The sequence below is a fragment of the Megalops cyprinoides genome, chromosome 20 (genome assembly GCF_013368585.1).
Source record: "Megalops cyprinoides isolate fMegCyp1 chromosome 20, fMegCyp1.pri, whole genome shotgun sequence".
NCBI classification, from domain to species: Eukaryota; Metazoa; Chordata; class Actinopteri; order Elopiformes; family Megalopidae; genus Megalops; species Megalops cyprinoides.
Window position 1 is genome coordinate 18269412 of NC_050602.1, and position 13549 is coordinate 18282960.

The window sequence follows — 13549 nt, forward strand, 5'->3', positions numbered from 1 at the left end:
TTGAAATTACAGATGGTGTGCTGAACAAATCGCACGGTTATCACTGACAGTCTGCTCATGGACTTGTCATGGTGGCGCATACTGTATGTAACCCATCCGACTGCATATAATGCAGAAATTAAGCCTTTTCTGGTGTACTTTGCAAATCACCTCAGACAGATTAATCGGTTGTCAGTTCCATTTAGACACGTTGAGTAGTCCGCAGCAGAACTAAGTGCATGAACGCACCTGAATAAACTGTCTGCTGTTTCTTTGTAGGCGTTACCTGTTGATACACCTGTGAAAATGGTGCTGACAAAATGCACATGTGCTGTTTCTCCTCTTCAGAAAAATTGTGATAATAAAAATATTTTCCTAAATACACGTGGATTTTTTCTAGTTACCGTGGGAATGCGGTGTCTTTCTTTGGGACTTTTTGCTTGATTTGTCTTGGAATGTAAGCCCTGTTGTAATGATGAGTGAGGTTTTATTAAATGGTTAACGGATTACCCAGCATGCACTTGGTTTGCAGTATGATTGAGTGTACCTTTCTCTGTTTTCTGTGCTGCACAGGTGACTTCCCGCCTCCGCCGCCCCCTGTAGACAACCCAAGCGGACTCCCATCACCCCCTGGGGCCTTCCCTGCGCCCCCTCCCCCTGTTGACATGTCCTTCGATGTACAGGTGAGGCAGCTCTGTGACCTTTGACCCTCACACCAGTTGACCCGCACCCAAGTTGCTTTAATCAATATAAGTCAGGTGATTGGCAGATGGTGAGAAGCCAGAACTCAGCAGACAACACAGTCTGATACCTTAAAAAGCAAGCCATTCAAACACATTCTACTAAATTTACTGTTGTTTTTGCTGAGGTGGGCTGAGCTTGACAACATTTTTACAGCAGGTTTACATAAGCACCAGCAATGATGCATCATCTCCTGAGACAGCTTTCTCACTGGGGAAACTGAGACAGTAGGCCTCATTCATAAAACATTGAAAATGACCTCCTGATTTTTCATGAATGAGTCAAACTATACAATACTGAAATCAGTTATTATGATTTTGACTGTCAGTGAATTTTCCTATCAGCTAAGAATATGCAGGTTGTACATTTAAGATGGTGGTGATGCTTTATGAGTGTTAGTTGGTCACCATGGAGACTTCTGAGCAGAATTTGAGTGGCTCCCCACATTCGTCCAACAGTGTCACTCAAACAGAGTGAGAGAGGCGGAGGCTGTACCCGTGTCCTCTCTCACTAAAGTGGGTCTGTGATTTGGCCATGGCAAACCCAGAGGGAAGGCTGACACCTATTGGCACGCCCACGTCACTTCCACTATCCCAGGATTCATTTTGCCAAGCGTGCAGCGCTGAGCCCTTAATCTGTCCAAGCTCATCTCAGATGACCTCTGTGGTTCTTTCACTGGTGATCTTTCCGGAAGGTTCCAACATCAGCATTAAGCCTGAGTAATCGAATAACACAGGGGTAGTTTTACCAAAACAAAAAAGCGTAAATTTGATATCAGGGCGTTATGTATGGACCGTGATCAATTTGTAACTCGAACCCCTCGCAGCTTGTAAATGATTTTGTGACCAATGTGACGGTTGTCATTTCATGGTAGGTCCAAGTGTGAGTGCCTTCAGAGGCCAGATTTGATCAGAGGAAGATTTTATTCCATTATTCATTTGTTCAGCAGATGGCCATAAAACAGCGAGAGTTACATGCCCATAATTTCACATCGTCATATTCAGCACCCCGTCCGTACAGCCCGGGTTCTACTGGAGCGGTTGATTGGAATGACCTTGTTTGGGGTTTGCGGCTGCAGTGTTCCAGCTGGGACTGGCTCCCAGCTCCACCAGTGCCACAAGCTGCCTGTCAGAGCCGCGCTCGTCGGCGACGGCCCCCGTTTTCTGCACCCAGACGCCCCCTTCCTGTCTTCGCCCATACGTTTTTTTTTTTTTTTTTAAACAGCGCCCTGTTCCTGGACGGGCTGTATCGATCTGTGGGGCTATTAACCTTGGCAGGTTGATCAATCACTGTTCCGCACGCTGCAGATGTGGGCTGTCAGCTAGGCACAGCAGGCATTGATCCTCTGCAGTATGAATGCTCTGCACAGCGCCGGGGCGCGCGTGGCGCGCGATTAAAGCTGGCGCTGGCTCCGAGTGTCGAGGGAACCACCTGGAAGGCACCGCGTCTGTGTTGCGCGTATGGCATGCCAGTTCATTTCGTTTGTTTATTTGCTGCCTCTTGTAGCGTGCGTCACCCTTAAAATTGCACAGCGCCCAGCTGAATGTTTCTTCCTCACAGACGGTAGCTGCTTTCGGTGTCCCTGTGGCGGCCCCTTGCATTTCCAGGGATCACCGTGTCTGTTCTTCCAGCTGTACTGCCTCAAAGTGTGGCAGACAGCATGTATTCTGCAGTGACAAAGGCCAGATTCTACTGGGCATTTTGCACGGCATTTCTTTTCCCAAGCACTGTCATAGGGTACTACAGCTGATTTATTAAAGACACTTGTGTTGACCCCTATGCACAAGATGGATGCTCACTGAAAGGGACAGCAGTGTGGTTTAGTGGTAAGGAGCAGGGCTCGTAACCAAAAGGTTGCTGTTTTTTTTTTTCCTGCTAGGGCGCTGCTGTTATATCCTTTGGCAAGGTACTTAACCCACAGTTGCCTCAGTAAATATCCAGCTGTATAAATGGGTAAAATTGTAAAATACTGTATGTAAGTCACTCTGGATAACAGCTTCTGCTAAATGACAATAACGTAATGTAATGAAAGGTTTGAGTATGGTAGTGGGTAGTTATTTAATTTCAAAAACACAGTAACCAAGGGGTAAAGGTATTTCCGAAACCAACCTTCTATTTGACTGGAGCGAAAGTAGAAGTTCACCTTTGTTTAAAAACAAATACTCTTTGTCTTTGGTCGAGTTCATTACATTTTTTATGAATGACAAAAGAATCTTAGATAATTAGTGTTAAAAAAAGAGCATTGATAAAGAAGAGATTAGTAACCTACATTTTTTGTATTTTGTAAAAATTGAGGATATTAACATGCACAGATTTATGTCGATATTATTAGGCATATCTTTGTGGGTGGCCCCCTTTTGAAGCTGAACACCAGATGACACGAAGCCTTCCTAAAACACATATCTGTTTGGCCGTGAAAAGTGTTCAAAGCTTTACCTACTTATCTGAAGGAAAAAAAAAATGCTTTATTAGTCTAGAATCCATTTTCCCAGTTTCCATTAATAACCCCCCTCCTCCTTGTTCTACTGCTGGAACTAACTTTAAAATTACCCAGGGAATAAACCTAATTCCTTTAGAAACTTTCTCTCACATTTCGTTCTCTCAATTCATCCAGTGGTAATTTAAATGTCTCCGCTGGACTGACGGGAAACCTGTGGTCCGCACGCTGGGCCCAATCGCACCGCATTGCCGGTTAAACCGCTGCCTTAAGAATAGGTAGCGCAATTACTGACCCTCGCCCGAACTGTCCGCATTCAAACCGTGATTCGACGCGACCGCGTGGGCGGGTAACCGTGGCAACCTGATGCACCGTGCTGCAACTTTGACCCGCATAACACTCGCAGTGTGTGACCGGGAACAAAAGCATTTTTCTCATGGACAAATTCAATAATGAGCCCCTGGTTTTTACAGTAATTCAAATTTTTCATACCTGTCCTCCACCTTTACTCCAGTGTGGCTGTACAGGTGTACACAGTGTGGGAGGAGTGCTATGTGCAAGGTTTCACTTTTCTGGTGCTTGTACAAGCTGTGCGTGACCCCGGGGGGGTGCTGATGACATCATCACCAAAAAGTAAACTAAAAAGGCAATAAAAAACTAAAAGTCTCCACTAGATCTCACTTCTCAAATTGTCAGCAGGCAAAAAAATCATTTTTCATGGATTGGAAGATCCGTTACACTTGCACAATTGTTTCTACTTTGCTGATGATCTCTCATCGGGCTTTTCATTGAGATCCTTGGGTTTCTCCTCTACAGAGTGGAACTTGCGATGTTTTCATATGTCGGCAGAAAGCGTTACCAAATCGAGGGAATATACATGTATGTATGTACGTATGCAGTTTCCCCTGAAGAACATCCAGATGGAATTTTGATGCTATCAAAATAAAAATAAACCATTAATTAGAATGATAGCATTTTTGATTGATTTACTAGAATTCTTTAAAGACAGCTCCAACAAATAAATTAAGGCAGACTAAAGTTGACATAAGATTCATGTGTATCCCCGGTGATTTACAGAGTCTAACTTTCTACATGTTGTACAGATCACACCTATCAGGCAAAGAGACATCTCAGCCCTGTTAATTGGCGGAGTAAAACGGCATGGTTCCAGTCATAAATCTGTTGTTTCCAGTAAAGCAATGCACATGCCTTTGCTTTACAGAAGAAGTTATTTTTCCAGCAATCTGCTTGTGGAGGTCCGAGAGAAGGGGGTAGCAGCTCTGGGTTCCCATGAAGAGAATTTAAGCCGTAGGCAGTAATGACACGAGAGCTTGAGCTCTCTGCACCAATGGCATGGGAGCTCACTGCTGTGATATCCTGTTCTCATCTTTTATGTGCTAGTGACACCGGTGACTAGTACACCTGAGAAGATTCCTCTGCTTGGTGTATTTGTCAGCTAGAAGGCCCTCAAGCTCTTGAATGAATTAGTGTTTGTGCAATGTATGAATGGAGGCAAATTAATAATTTAGCCCTCAACCTGTGTGACCTTAATACAAGGCAAGGCAAACCACAAATCCGGCCCAGTGGTGTTTGAGTGTTGATTTACTCGTTTCTTCCACCAGACTGCAAGCTGGAATGAGGTTTAGGTTTATGGGGCACTGGAGCTTCTCTGGGGGTGAGCCTGTATGAATGCTACAGGTTACAGCTGAGCTGGGGTGAGGGGTTACTGGTGCATTTGTGTGCTACGACTAAACACTAATAAGAGTAATGACAGACTCAGGGATCAGGGAGATAAGAAAGGATCCTCAGGCTGGCCAAATGACGGGTGACAGGCGTTCACCTCATCAAGGTTGTGATTTTTTTAATACTGCTTGTATAATATTAATAGTAGGCATTTCGAATAAAGTTAATAATGATTTTGGGGGTGGCTCTGAGAAAAAAGGGGCAACGGTTATAGGTAATTGGCTGAGATGCCTTAGACTGCTGTTTGACTAATAGAAGTATACAAAATATAATTTGGGGTCAGAGGGTCTCGTGACAAATGGGGACACTGACATAGTGGGTATTACAGTGACATGGCTGAATACAGGGGACAGAGACGGAGTACAATCAAGAAAGGATAGAACTAACAAAAGAGAAGGAGGGGCAGCCCTGCACATAAAAGAAAACCAGAATGTGCCGGAAATTGCAGGAAGTGACCCACTAAATCCTAGCAAGGATATTTGAGTTAAATTACTGGGAGAAAATGAGAAGGGCCTTAATGTTAGGAACATGTTATCAACCACCAGGATCGGATTGTAACCATGACCCTGTGCTGTATGACAACATCAAGAGAGTCCGCCAGGAAGGGGAAGCATTGGTAATGGGTGACTTTAATTACCTCTCTGTTAGCTGGGAAAATGTGTCAGGATGTACACAGCTAGAACAGGAGACCTTGGATGTTGTAAGTGGTTGTTTTTTTTTAATGCAGTCCTCTACTTCCCACTTTTTCTGGTTCCTAATTGGAGGACTGGATTTTGGAACTCTTGACTGTATGCTGTGGTCACACACAAGAAACTATGGCACTGAGCCACGATGCCACTGTCTGAAAATCCACCCCTTCTTTACAGAGACTGATTAAAATGCATAGAAAAACAGTAAACAAATGGAACTCTAAAGTCAACAAAAGGACACCACCGCATTCCATCTGTCAGAAACGATGAGCAGAGATGGAGGATTTCGGATTGGGAGCAAATGTAAAAATCCCTACTATCCGTGTAATAACGGGGTTACGGCAGCACTGGTATTTGTTCTCTGTCAAGTATGACTCAAATCTCCTCTCAGCCCACATTTCCTTCATTGGTTTTCACGCAGACTTCCTTTTCCTCTGTCTTTCATTTATTACTCATACAAAAATGGTTTTGCATACAGCAAGATTTTGGGTGGAATAGAAAGAGTTAAAATATTTATCTCATATCTATGTCACCTTTCCTGTGGAAATTACAGTACCAGTTAAAAGTTTGGCCACACCTACTCATAGAAGGGTTATTTTTTACTATTTTCCACATTTTAGAATAGTAGTGAAGACATCAAAACTATAAAAAACACAAATCGAACCAAAAAAGTGTTAAACAGATAAAAACTATTCTTTTTAAACTATCTTAGATTCTTCAAAGTAGCCAAAAATATTTTTTAAAATTAATTTATTTTTTAAATTAAATTCATACATAGGCATCAACGTCACTATTTATATTTGCCTGAGAGACAAATTTCAAGCATGTTCCCCACTAAATCAGGTGTGCCCAAACTTTTGACTGGTACTGTATATCAGTGTGTTGGTACTGGAACTAATATTTACTTATTTATCTTTCTTCAAGCTGATCTTATGATGAGATACATGTAACAGCTGAAACATGTTATAGCCCAGTGGCTGAGCCAGTAGTTTGTTTCCATGAAGACACATTGGAATGGCACAGTGCTCTGAATGGCACGCTAGAACAAACGGAGACCGAGAGAGAGACACAGAAGAGGGAGTTCAGTGTGAATAGATGTTGCGCTGAATGGGGTGGGTGGATGTGGCTGGAATCTTGAACGCCAGAGGTGAATGGCTGGCCGGCTCACAGCGGACCCTTGCAGGCCTCTCGCCCCGATGCTGTTCCACAGCAGTGCCGCCTGTGGAGGCCAGGGCGAGAGTGTCGCAGCAAGCCAACCGTGAATCTTAATGTTGTCCGCAGCTCAGAAAGGGGGAGTGTGTGTCTGTGAATGGGAGTTTTTGTGTGAGGGAGGGAGGGAGGGAGGGCAGGAGAGAAAGAGAAAGAGAGAGTGTGCGCGCACGCCAAAGTGTGTGTTTATGAAATATAGGAAACCGAGCAATTCACGTCAGGTGTAGAGATGTAGAAACATTTCTACGTTTGGGTGGATGGATCTCTTGCATTTATGTAATTCAGGGCAAAGGTTATGGCCATTGCTAAGGTTTTTTCTAGCTTTGTGTGCAACATCTTGTTTAATACGCTGGTGTCTGTCAATGACCTGAAGAGTCTTATTTCCCTTCCCCTCAACTACAGTGCCAGACACATCTTCCTTAAAGGGTGATGATGTTTGGGTTACTCACAGGTGAAAGGTTGAAGGTCTTTACAGGTGGTATTCACAAGTGATTATATTCACAGGTGATTACACGCACAAGTTGTGGAATTCATAAGTGATGGTATTCAAAGAGGATGGCTTTTTTTTACAGGTGAAAGGTCCAACGAAGACCCTGGAGGAGAGGCGCTCCAGCCTGGATGCTGAGATCGACTCCCTCACCAGCATCCTGGCTGATCTGGAGAACAGCTCACCCTATAAGCCTCGACCCCAGCAGGTAAAATCAGCACTCTGACCCGCCTCTGTCTTTGTGTCTCTTGCACACTTTCAGTATCTCGCACGCACTCGCCGTGTCTTACACACTTTCTGTTGCCCTTATGCACTCACTGTAGCTGTTTCACGCTCACCCTGGTCCTCTGTCTGTGTCTGTGAGCTTGCTACGCTCACAGTGGTCTTTAAATCCTCTTGATTCATGGTGTTGCCCTTGTGAGTAAGTGTTAGAAATGGCCTCATTGTTGGAGTGCAGGCAGTGTGCTGAATGACTAGAGTGAAGTAACTCCTCGCTATTCACTGTTGCCAGTGTGAGACTAAGGAAAAGGGTCTTTTCATGAGATTGCAGGAGAATTTCTGTTTTCTTTGCCAGCTCTTGTTCCGTTCTGTCTGTAATGGTTGAACTGAAGCAGTTGCGTTACACATCATACGGTGTCAAATGTTAATATGGAAATTCTTCCTGATGAGAAGACCTAACTGTATAGCGCTGCCAGCATAAATTCAATAATCATTTCACTAAGAGCACTGATGAATTTGATTTCATCGGCTTGGGGTTCAGATCCTTTTTGTAATGGGTGCACACACACATACACACACACACACACACACACACACACACATACACACACACATTCTTGTTCTCTCGTACACACATATATATACACACACAATCTCTCTGTCTCTCTCTCTCTTTCACACACACACACACACACACACACACACACACACACACACACAAAGGCTCTGCAGCAGAGGTGGTGTGGGGTGAGAGGATTAGCCTCGAGCTGACCCTTTGCCCTCCAGCTGCTCCCACTCTGCTGTGAGGTGGCTGTGAAACGGTCCAGACTTTATTCCCTGGCATCATCCCATCTGCTCCCCACTCTTAATCTTCTGCTTGTACGCACTAAGAGTGGCGACCGCTCTCAGTTCACAGCTCTCTGCACTCTCCATTATCAGCCCGCCGCATCCGAAATCAATCGTCCCCTCTTTCGGCAGCCCCTTAGAGCCCTGGTCCTGCCCCTCACCCGCTCTACAACACCCCCCAAACCCCAAGGTGTTGCTCAGAAAAGGAGGAGCTGGTATATTTAGGCCCTCACACCTTTCGTGTTAAACTGCATCTTTGGGCAAATTATACGGTTGAAATCTGTGGTCATTATTCCTTCATGCAATTATTTTGCATCCCGTATTTGTCCATTTGAATATCATTTGAATGTCAGTTACCTGCACTTAATGCGTGTTTAAATGTGGGGCTTTGCTTTTGCCACTGCATTTGCATACAGACTTTCCCAGACTTACAGACAAAAATATCTTTGTTTTTTTCTCAGTGATCTAAATTGATAAAAGATTTTCCCATATCGCAGCTGTCAGTAATGATCTGAATGTTGTAATATCGAAAATGTAAACAGTGCTGATTTGATATCTGCATACGCAGGGAGAGCTGTATGTCATAATATCAGCATTTTGTCTTTTCTGTCTGGTCCCAGTTTGCATTCATGCCTTGTTCTTTATTTACCCCAACAACCCCCTACCCACCCAAAAAATGAATAAATGAATGAGTGATGAAGGAAGGGAAAAGACTGCCATTATGGTAGTCTTGAGACAAATTGTGACTTTTACATTACATTACATTACAGTTTAGCAGATGCTCTTATCCAGAGCGACTTCCAGCACAACAGAGCTGCACTACAACAGTACGTGTAGTGATTCAAGTTAAATGAGCAACAGTGTCAGACCAGGCTATACTCACAGACCAGTGAGTGTGAGCATAACACCTTTTACACAGTTAACTTGTGCAACCTGGCTAGATGAGGGAAGCCAAGTACACTAAAACAGAGAATCCAAAATACATCACAAGGATGCAGGTGGCATACAACATTGCGGCCCCTGCAGTGTCACTGCAGCCTGTTGATTGGCCAGAGGGAAGCACTTTACCCTTAGGCAAGTCCGTTCCCAAACAAACACCAGTTTCTGCATGTGGGCCGCTGAGATATCCTAAAACGAGGCGGGAGAATGGCAAGTTGCACTCCGTTTCGTAATCTTCCCTCTGAAAGTGTGCGCTGTGGTTCTGGGAGTTTATTTCCCTCAGAGTCTGCCGTAAGGTCAGTAAACTCCAGCTGTGTTTACCATTTCAGATGCAATTTCTTCACCCTGAGTAACAAATGAATTAGAGACGTTTGGAGCGCCTCCTCCTTCATTTCAGCAAATACACATGCGTGTAGATTCAAAGCAGTCTTTATGAGCATTTGTATATTTCAATAACACTATTAACACTTGTCCTTTAAAAAACACCATCTGATGTCTGAAAGCCTCTATATCCCTTCATGCTGAAGCTGAATGCTGTAGTTCATGTTTATATAACAGAAAATCACTCCATCAGCTATTGAACTGGGTTTATGGCTTGTTGCTTTGATAAAGATACAAACTGTAGTCTAATGGTCTTGAATTAGGGCAGGCAAATCAAATAATTGAATTACATGTAATAATTATTAAATCATTATACTACTACACTACTCATGACAAAATTGTCCTCAGGAGGAGCCAATTTACCAACAGCAGACTGATCCAATAGGACATTTTTGTCAGTGTGAGATTCTGGGTTTAAAACATGTAATGATACTCAGTCTGACACGGAAAATCAGAATGTACTGTATTATTATTAAATATGGCTGATACATCTAAGATTTAAGTTGAATAATTTTGTAGGAAAATAAAATGGGAATATTGAACATTTGTTTAGCTCCCAGCCAGGAAAATACATACTGAACGTCACTGTGATAGCTATAATACATACGTGTTGGAATTCCCTCAAATCATTTTTTTTTCTTCTGTAGAAATATCTTACTCATTATAAAAGATTTTCAGTCTATTTAGCATACAGTGTACATCTCACTAGTAAATTAGTTTGATTCACATGAAAGTAATAAAAATAAAGTGTAATAATATGTATGAAAACATGTATGAAACATGGAAATTGATATGCTTTGGGACATTTTGTATAGTAAAAGTGTATGATTTATATTTTTCATGTCATTTTTGATTGTATTGGAATTCATCACTTTCTGAAGGAGGTCAAATATTTGAATACAGGTAATAATGTGAGGAAAGGTTGTTTTTGCCTATGGAGAATGAAACTACATACCAGTCCTCTAAATTCAGGTTATAATTTGCTTGCAGCTTGAATAGTCTGGGCAGTAATTAACAACACAGGAAAGGAAGGCCTTACCACCGGGTGAACAGGGATCAGTACGCAGCATTGATCCAAATCTCACATCAGCACTCTACCTGCCCTTTTAACATTACACTTATTCAAATTCATGTAGCCCTCTCGAGGGACTGGGGAAATGAAGTATGAATTAAAGTGAAAAAGCCTTAGAGCCGAGTCTGTTTGATCTGCACTAGCTTAGAGGGTGGTGTGCGGTATTTGAAATTAAATATTTAATGTCTCCACTCCTCCGGTGATGGAATGTGTCTCCCAAAAAGGCTGACTCAGTGTGACTTGCTGTGAAGTGGGGTCACATCTAGAGGCACGGTAAAGCTCCCTGAACTCTCAGGAGCCCTGCTGATAGTTGATTCAATAGGAAAGAGCCAGTAGGGGCTGTCAGAGACTGACCTTGGATCAGTCTGCCCTGACATTAACATGTTAATGTAGTTTGTGTGACTGAGGAAGAGACAATCAACCATTCACATGTATTACACCAGTATACCGGCCTGGAAATCAAGTAAGTTCAAAGCTTCAAAGTTCTTTCAAGAGCGGTTTAGGGTTCTTAGCGCTCCTAAATATTGTTGATACCACTATCATAATCAGGTCCGAGTAAGATAAAAGTGCATGACAGCATAACGGGGTCTGCTTCAGGCTCCAAAATCTGGTGGTGGTTGCTGATTATTCCTACTGCAGTTTAAGTGCTCAGTGTAAGGTCTCTTTAGCCATTCTGAGTAGAGAGGAGAGCAGATTCTTCAATGTCACTTTATCTTTATGTTAAGTTTATTCCTTTAGCTCAGATTCTCTCTTTGGATTATTGGTGTTAATGTGTTCCTATTAAAACATTGATTTCTCTCCAGTTTAAGTGTTTCTTCAAGTTTCATCAACTTACCCTCTGATGTGCCAAGTCTCCAAAGTAAAATGTCACAGGATACACATCTACCTTGCCTTTAAGATGAGCCAGCCATCTCATTAATTAAAGAAAGTGATAAAAATATCAGCCTGACTCAACACCTTCACGCGGTTGCATAGTTACAGTACGGTTTCCATTCTGACACCTCCTTTGAGGGTTCAGCCATGGAGGGGCCTTTCTAAAAACAGCCACTGGCTCCTGATTGACTCTGCCTGCCCAGAGGAAGCCTGGGAAACAGGTACGGGGGAAAATGATGATAGAGACGGCAGGAGCTTCTTGAGATTCTGCTGCAGCTGTGGGAGGGAATGTGACATTGGGCTAGACACCGCCCATTGTGGCATCATATACCACGTTCCCTTTGTGATGTAATCGACAGTTACACCACTCTTCCATCCATTGGGTGCAGGAAGGGCAAGGGGGGGGGGGGGGGTGTGTGATGCCCCCAGCCACATTATTACACAACAAGACCTTATTCTGCACTGCATGAACCCCAAATCATGTGGCAGTTTGGGGCGCTGTCAGCGGTTCTCACTGTCACGGTGTGGCTGTCTGATCTAACTGCTCCAGCATGTCTGCCTGTACAGTGCCAGGAATTTCCAGCACTCCCCTGAGGAAGCTGGGTGGAGATATCCCAGCATGCTCTCTGGCGGGATGGCACTCCACCCTTATGTGAGAATCTCTGGCCATTTTGGGGTCAACTTTTCACATATGCCCATGAAATATCAAAGCTGGCCCACAGTTATTGGGTCAGCAGTGGAGTGGTATAAGCAGAGCCAGCAGTCACTTGACTGAGTAACTGCTGAGAGGATTTGGAAAGGTTCTAGTGGCTTGGGCCCAGTCCAGAATACACGGTACATATGCAGGGGCATTAGCTTGCGCTCAAGTGGCTGAACATGTGAAATTGGAGCGTTCGCTGGTCAGATGAGGGGGAGGTAATATTGTGGGAGGGTTTAAATGTGGTAAGAGTTTTAATTTTGATATATGAATGCAAACTTATCCATGCCTATTTTTGTACATCTGAAATGTTTATTTTCATGAAACCTACAGAAAGTTTCGGACCATTTTATGTCAAAGCGTATCTAAAGTGTATGTGATATATTCAGTGAGAAGTTACGTTTTTATATAATGTCATGTTCTGGTGGGCAAAGAGTAGTCTGGTGTTTTCAGTAGTATATTTATCAATGTGTTGAAGTAAGTGTGTGAGTTTTTGGTAAGGTAAGGCTTGTGCGCTCCTGTCATTAGCTTAATGGAGCCACTAGAAACAGCAGGAGGAAAGAGGAGAATGGTTTGGGATAATCACACTGAATAATGCATGGCCGCTCCGAGCCCAAAGATCACACCTTCCAAATCGACCAGGTTGCATGTGGCAAGAGAAGTGCCGTCTTTTGTGTCTTGGAGTGTAGACAGTGTGGGTTCAAGCTTCTCATTAGGAATGCATTCGTGTGGCTAGAGGATCGTGACAGAGCCGAATATGACACCTGGGATCTCTGCCTGTGATCGTATGATCCTGTGCCAGTGGTCATGTGATCATGTGCCACCAATCATGTTATGTTGTGCTGTTAATCATACGGTGCAGTGCCAGTAATTGTATGATACAGTGCCAGTAATTGTATGATACAGTGCCAACAATGGTGTGATCGGCCTTTGCTCTGATCGCTCCTTGCCTGTGGTCCAGACTTCATGGTGGTCAGTGGTGCTCCTCAGCCAGATGCTGGTCTGTGCACCATGTGTCCTGCATGTGAAAACAAAGCCCAAACAAAGCAAAAAATCAGATTCCCAGATTGTTCTCAGAAGCTTCCCAGGCGTGCGGCCAATCGGGTAACAGCATACGCTTATTTTCAGTAATGCTAAAGGGTCGGTTTACTGCTCTGAAGATTCACAAACAACGCTATCATAGCTTGTAAAGAGCCTCCCAGAACTGTCGAGCTGGAGGTTAAGAGGTTCTGTTGTT

The 13549-nt window shown here is 43.6% G+C and overlaps 1 protein-coding gene across 1 annotated transcript in view; it reads left to right on the forward strand.

Moving 5' to 3' along the window:
• The window catches only part of LOC118795635 (lipoma-preferred partner homolog), a 127222-nt gene that overhangs the window by 68423 nt on the left and 45250 nt on the right, over nucleotides 1-13549 (forward strand). The window contains exons 4-5 of the mRNA XM_036554262.1: nucleotides 553-662; nucleotides 7371-7493. Of these exons, the coding sequence (XP_036410155.1) occupies nucleotides 553-662; nucleotides 7371-7493 (233 nt within the window). The remainder of the gene's footprint in view (nucleotides 1-552; nucleotides 663-7370; nucleotides 7494-13549) is intronic.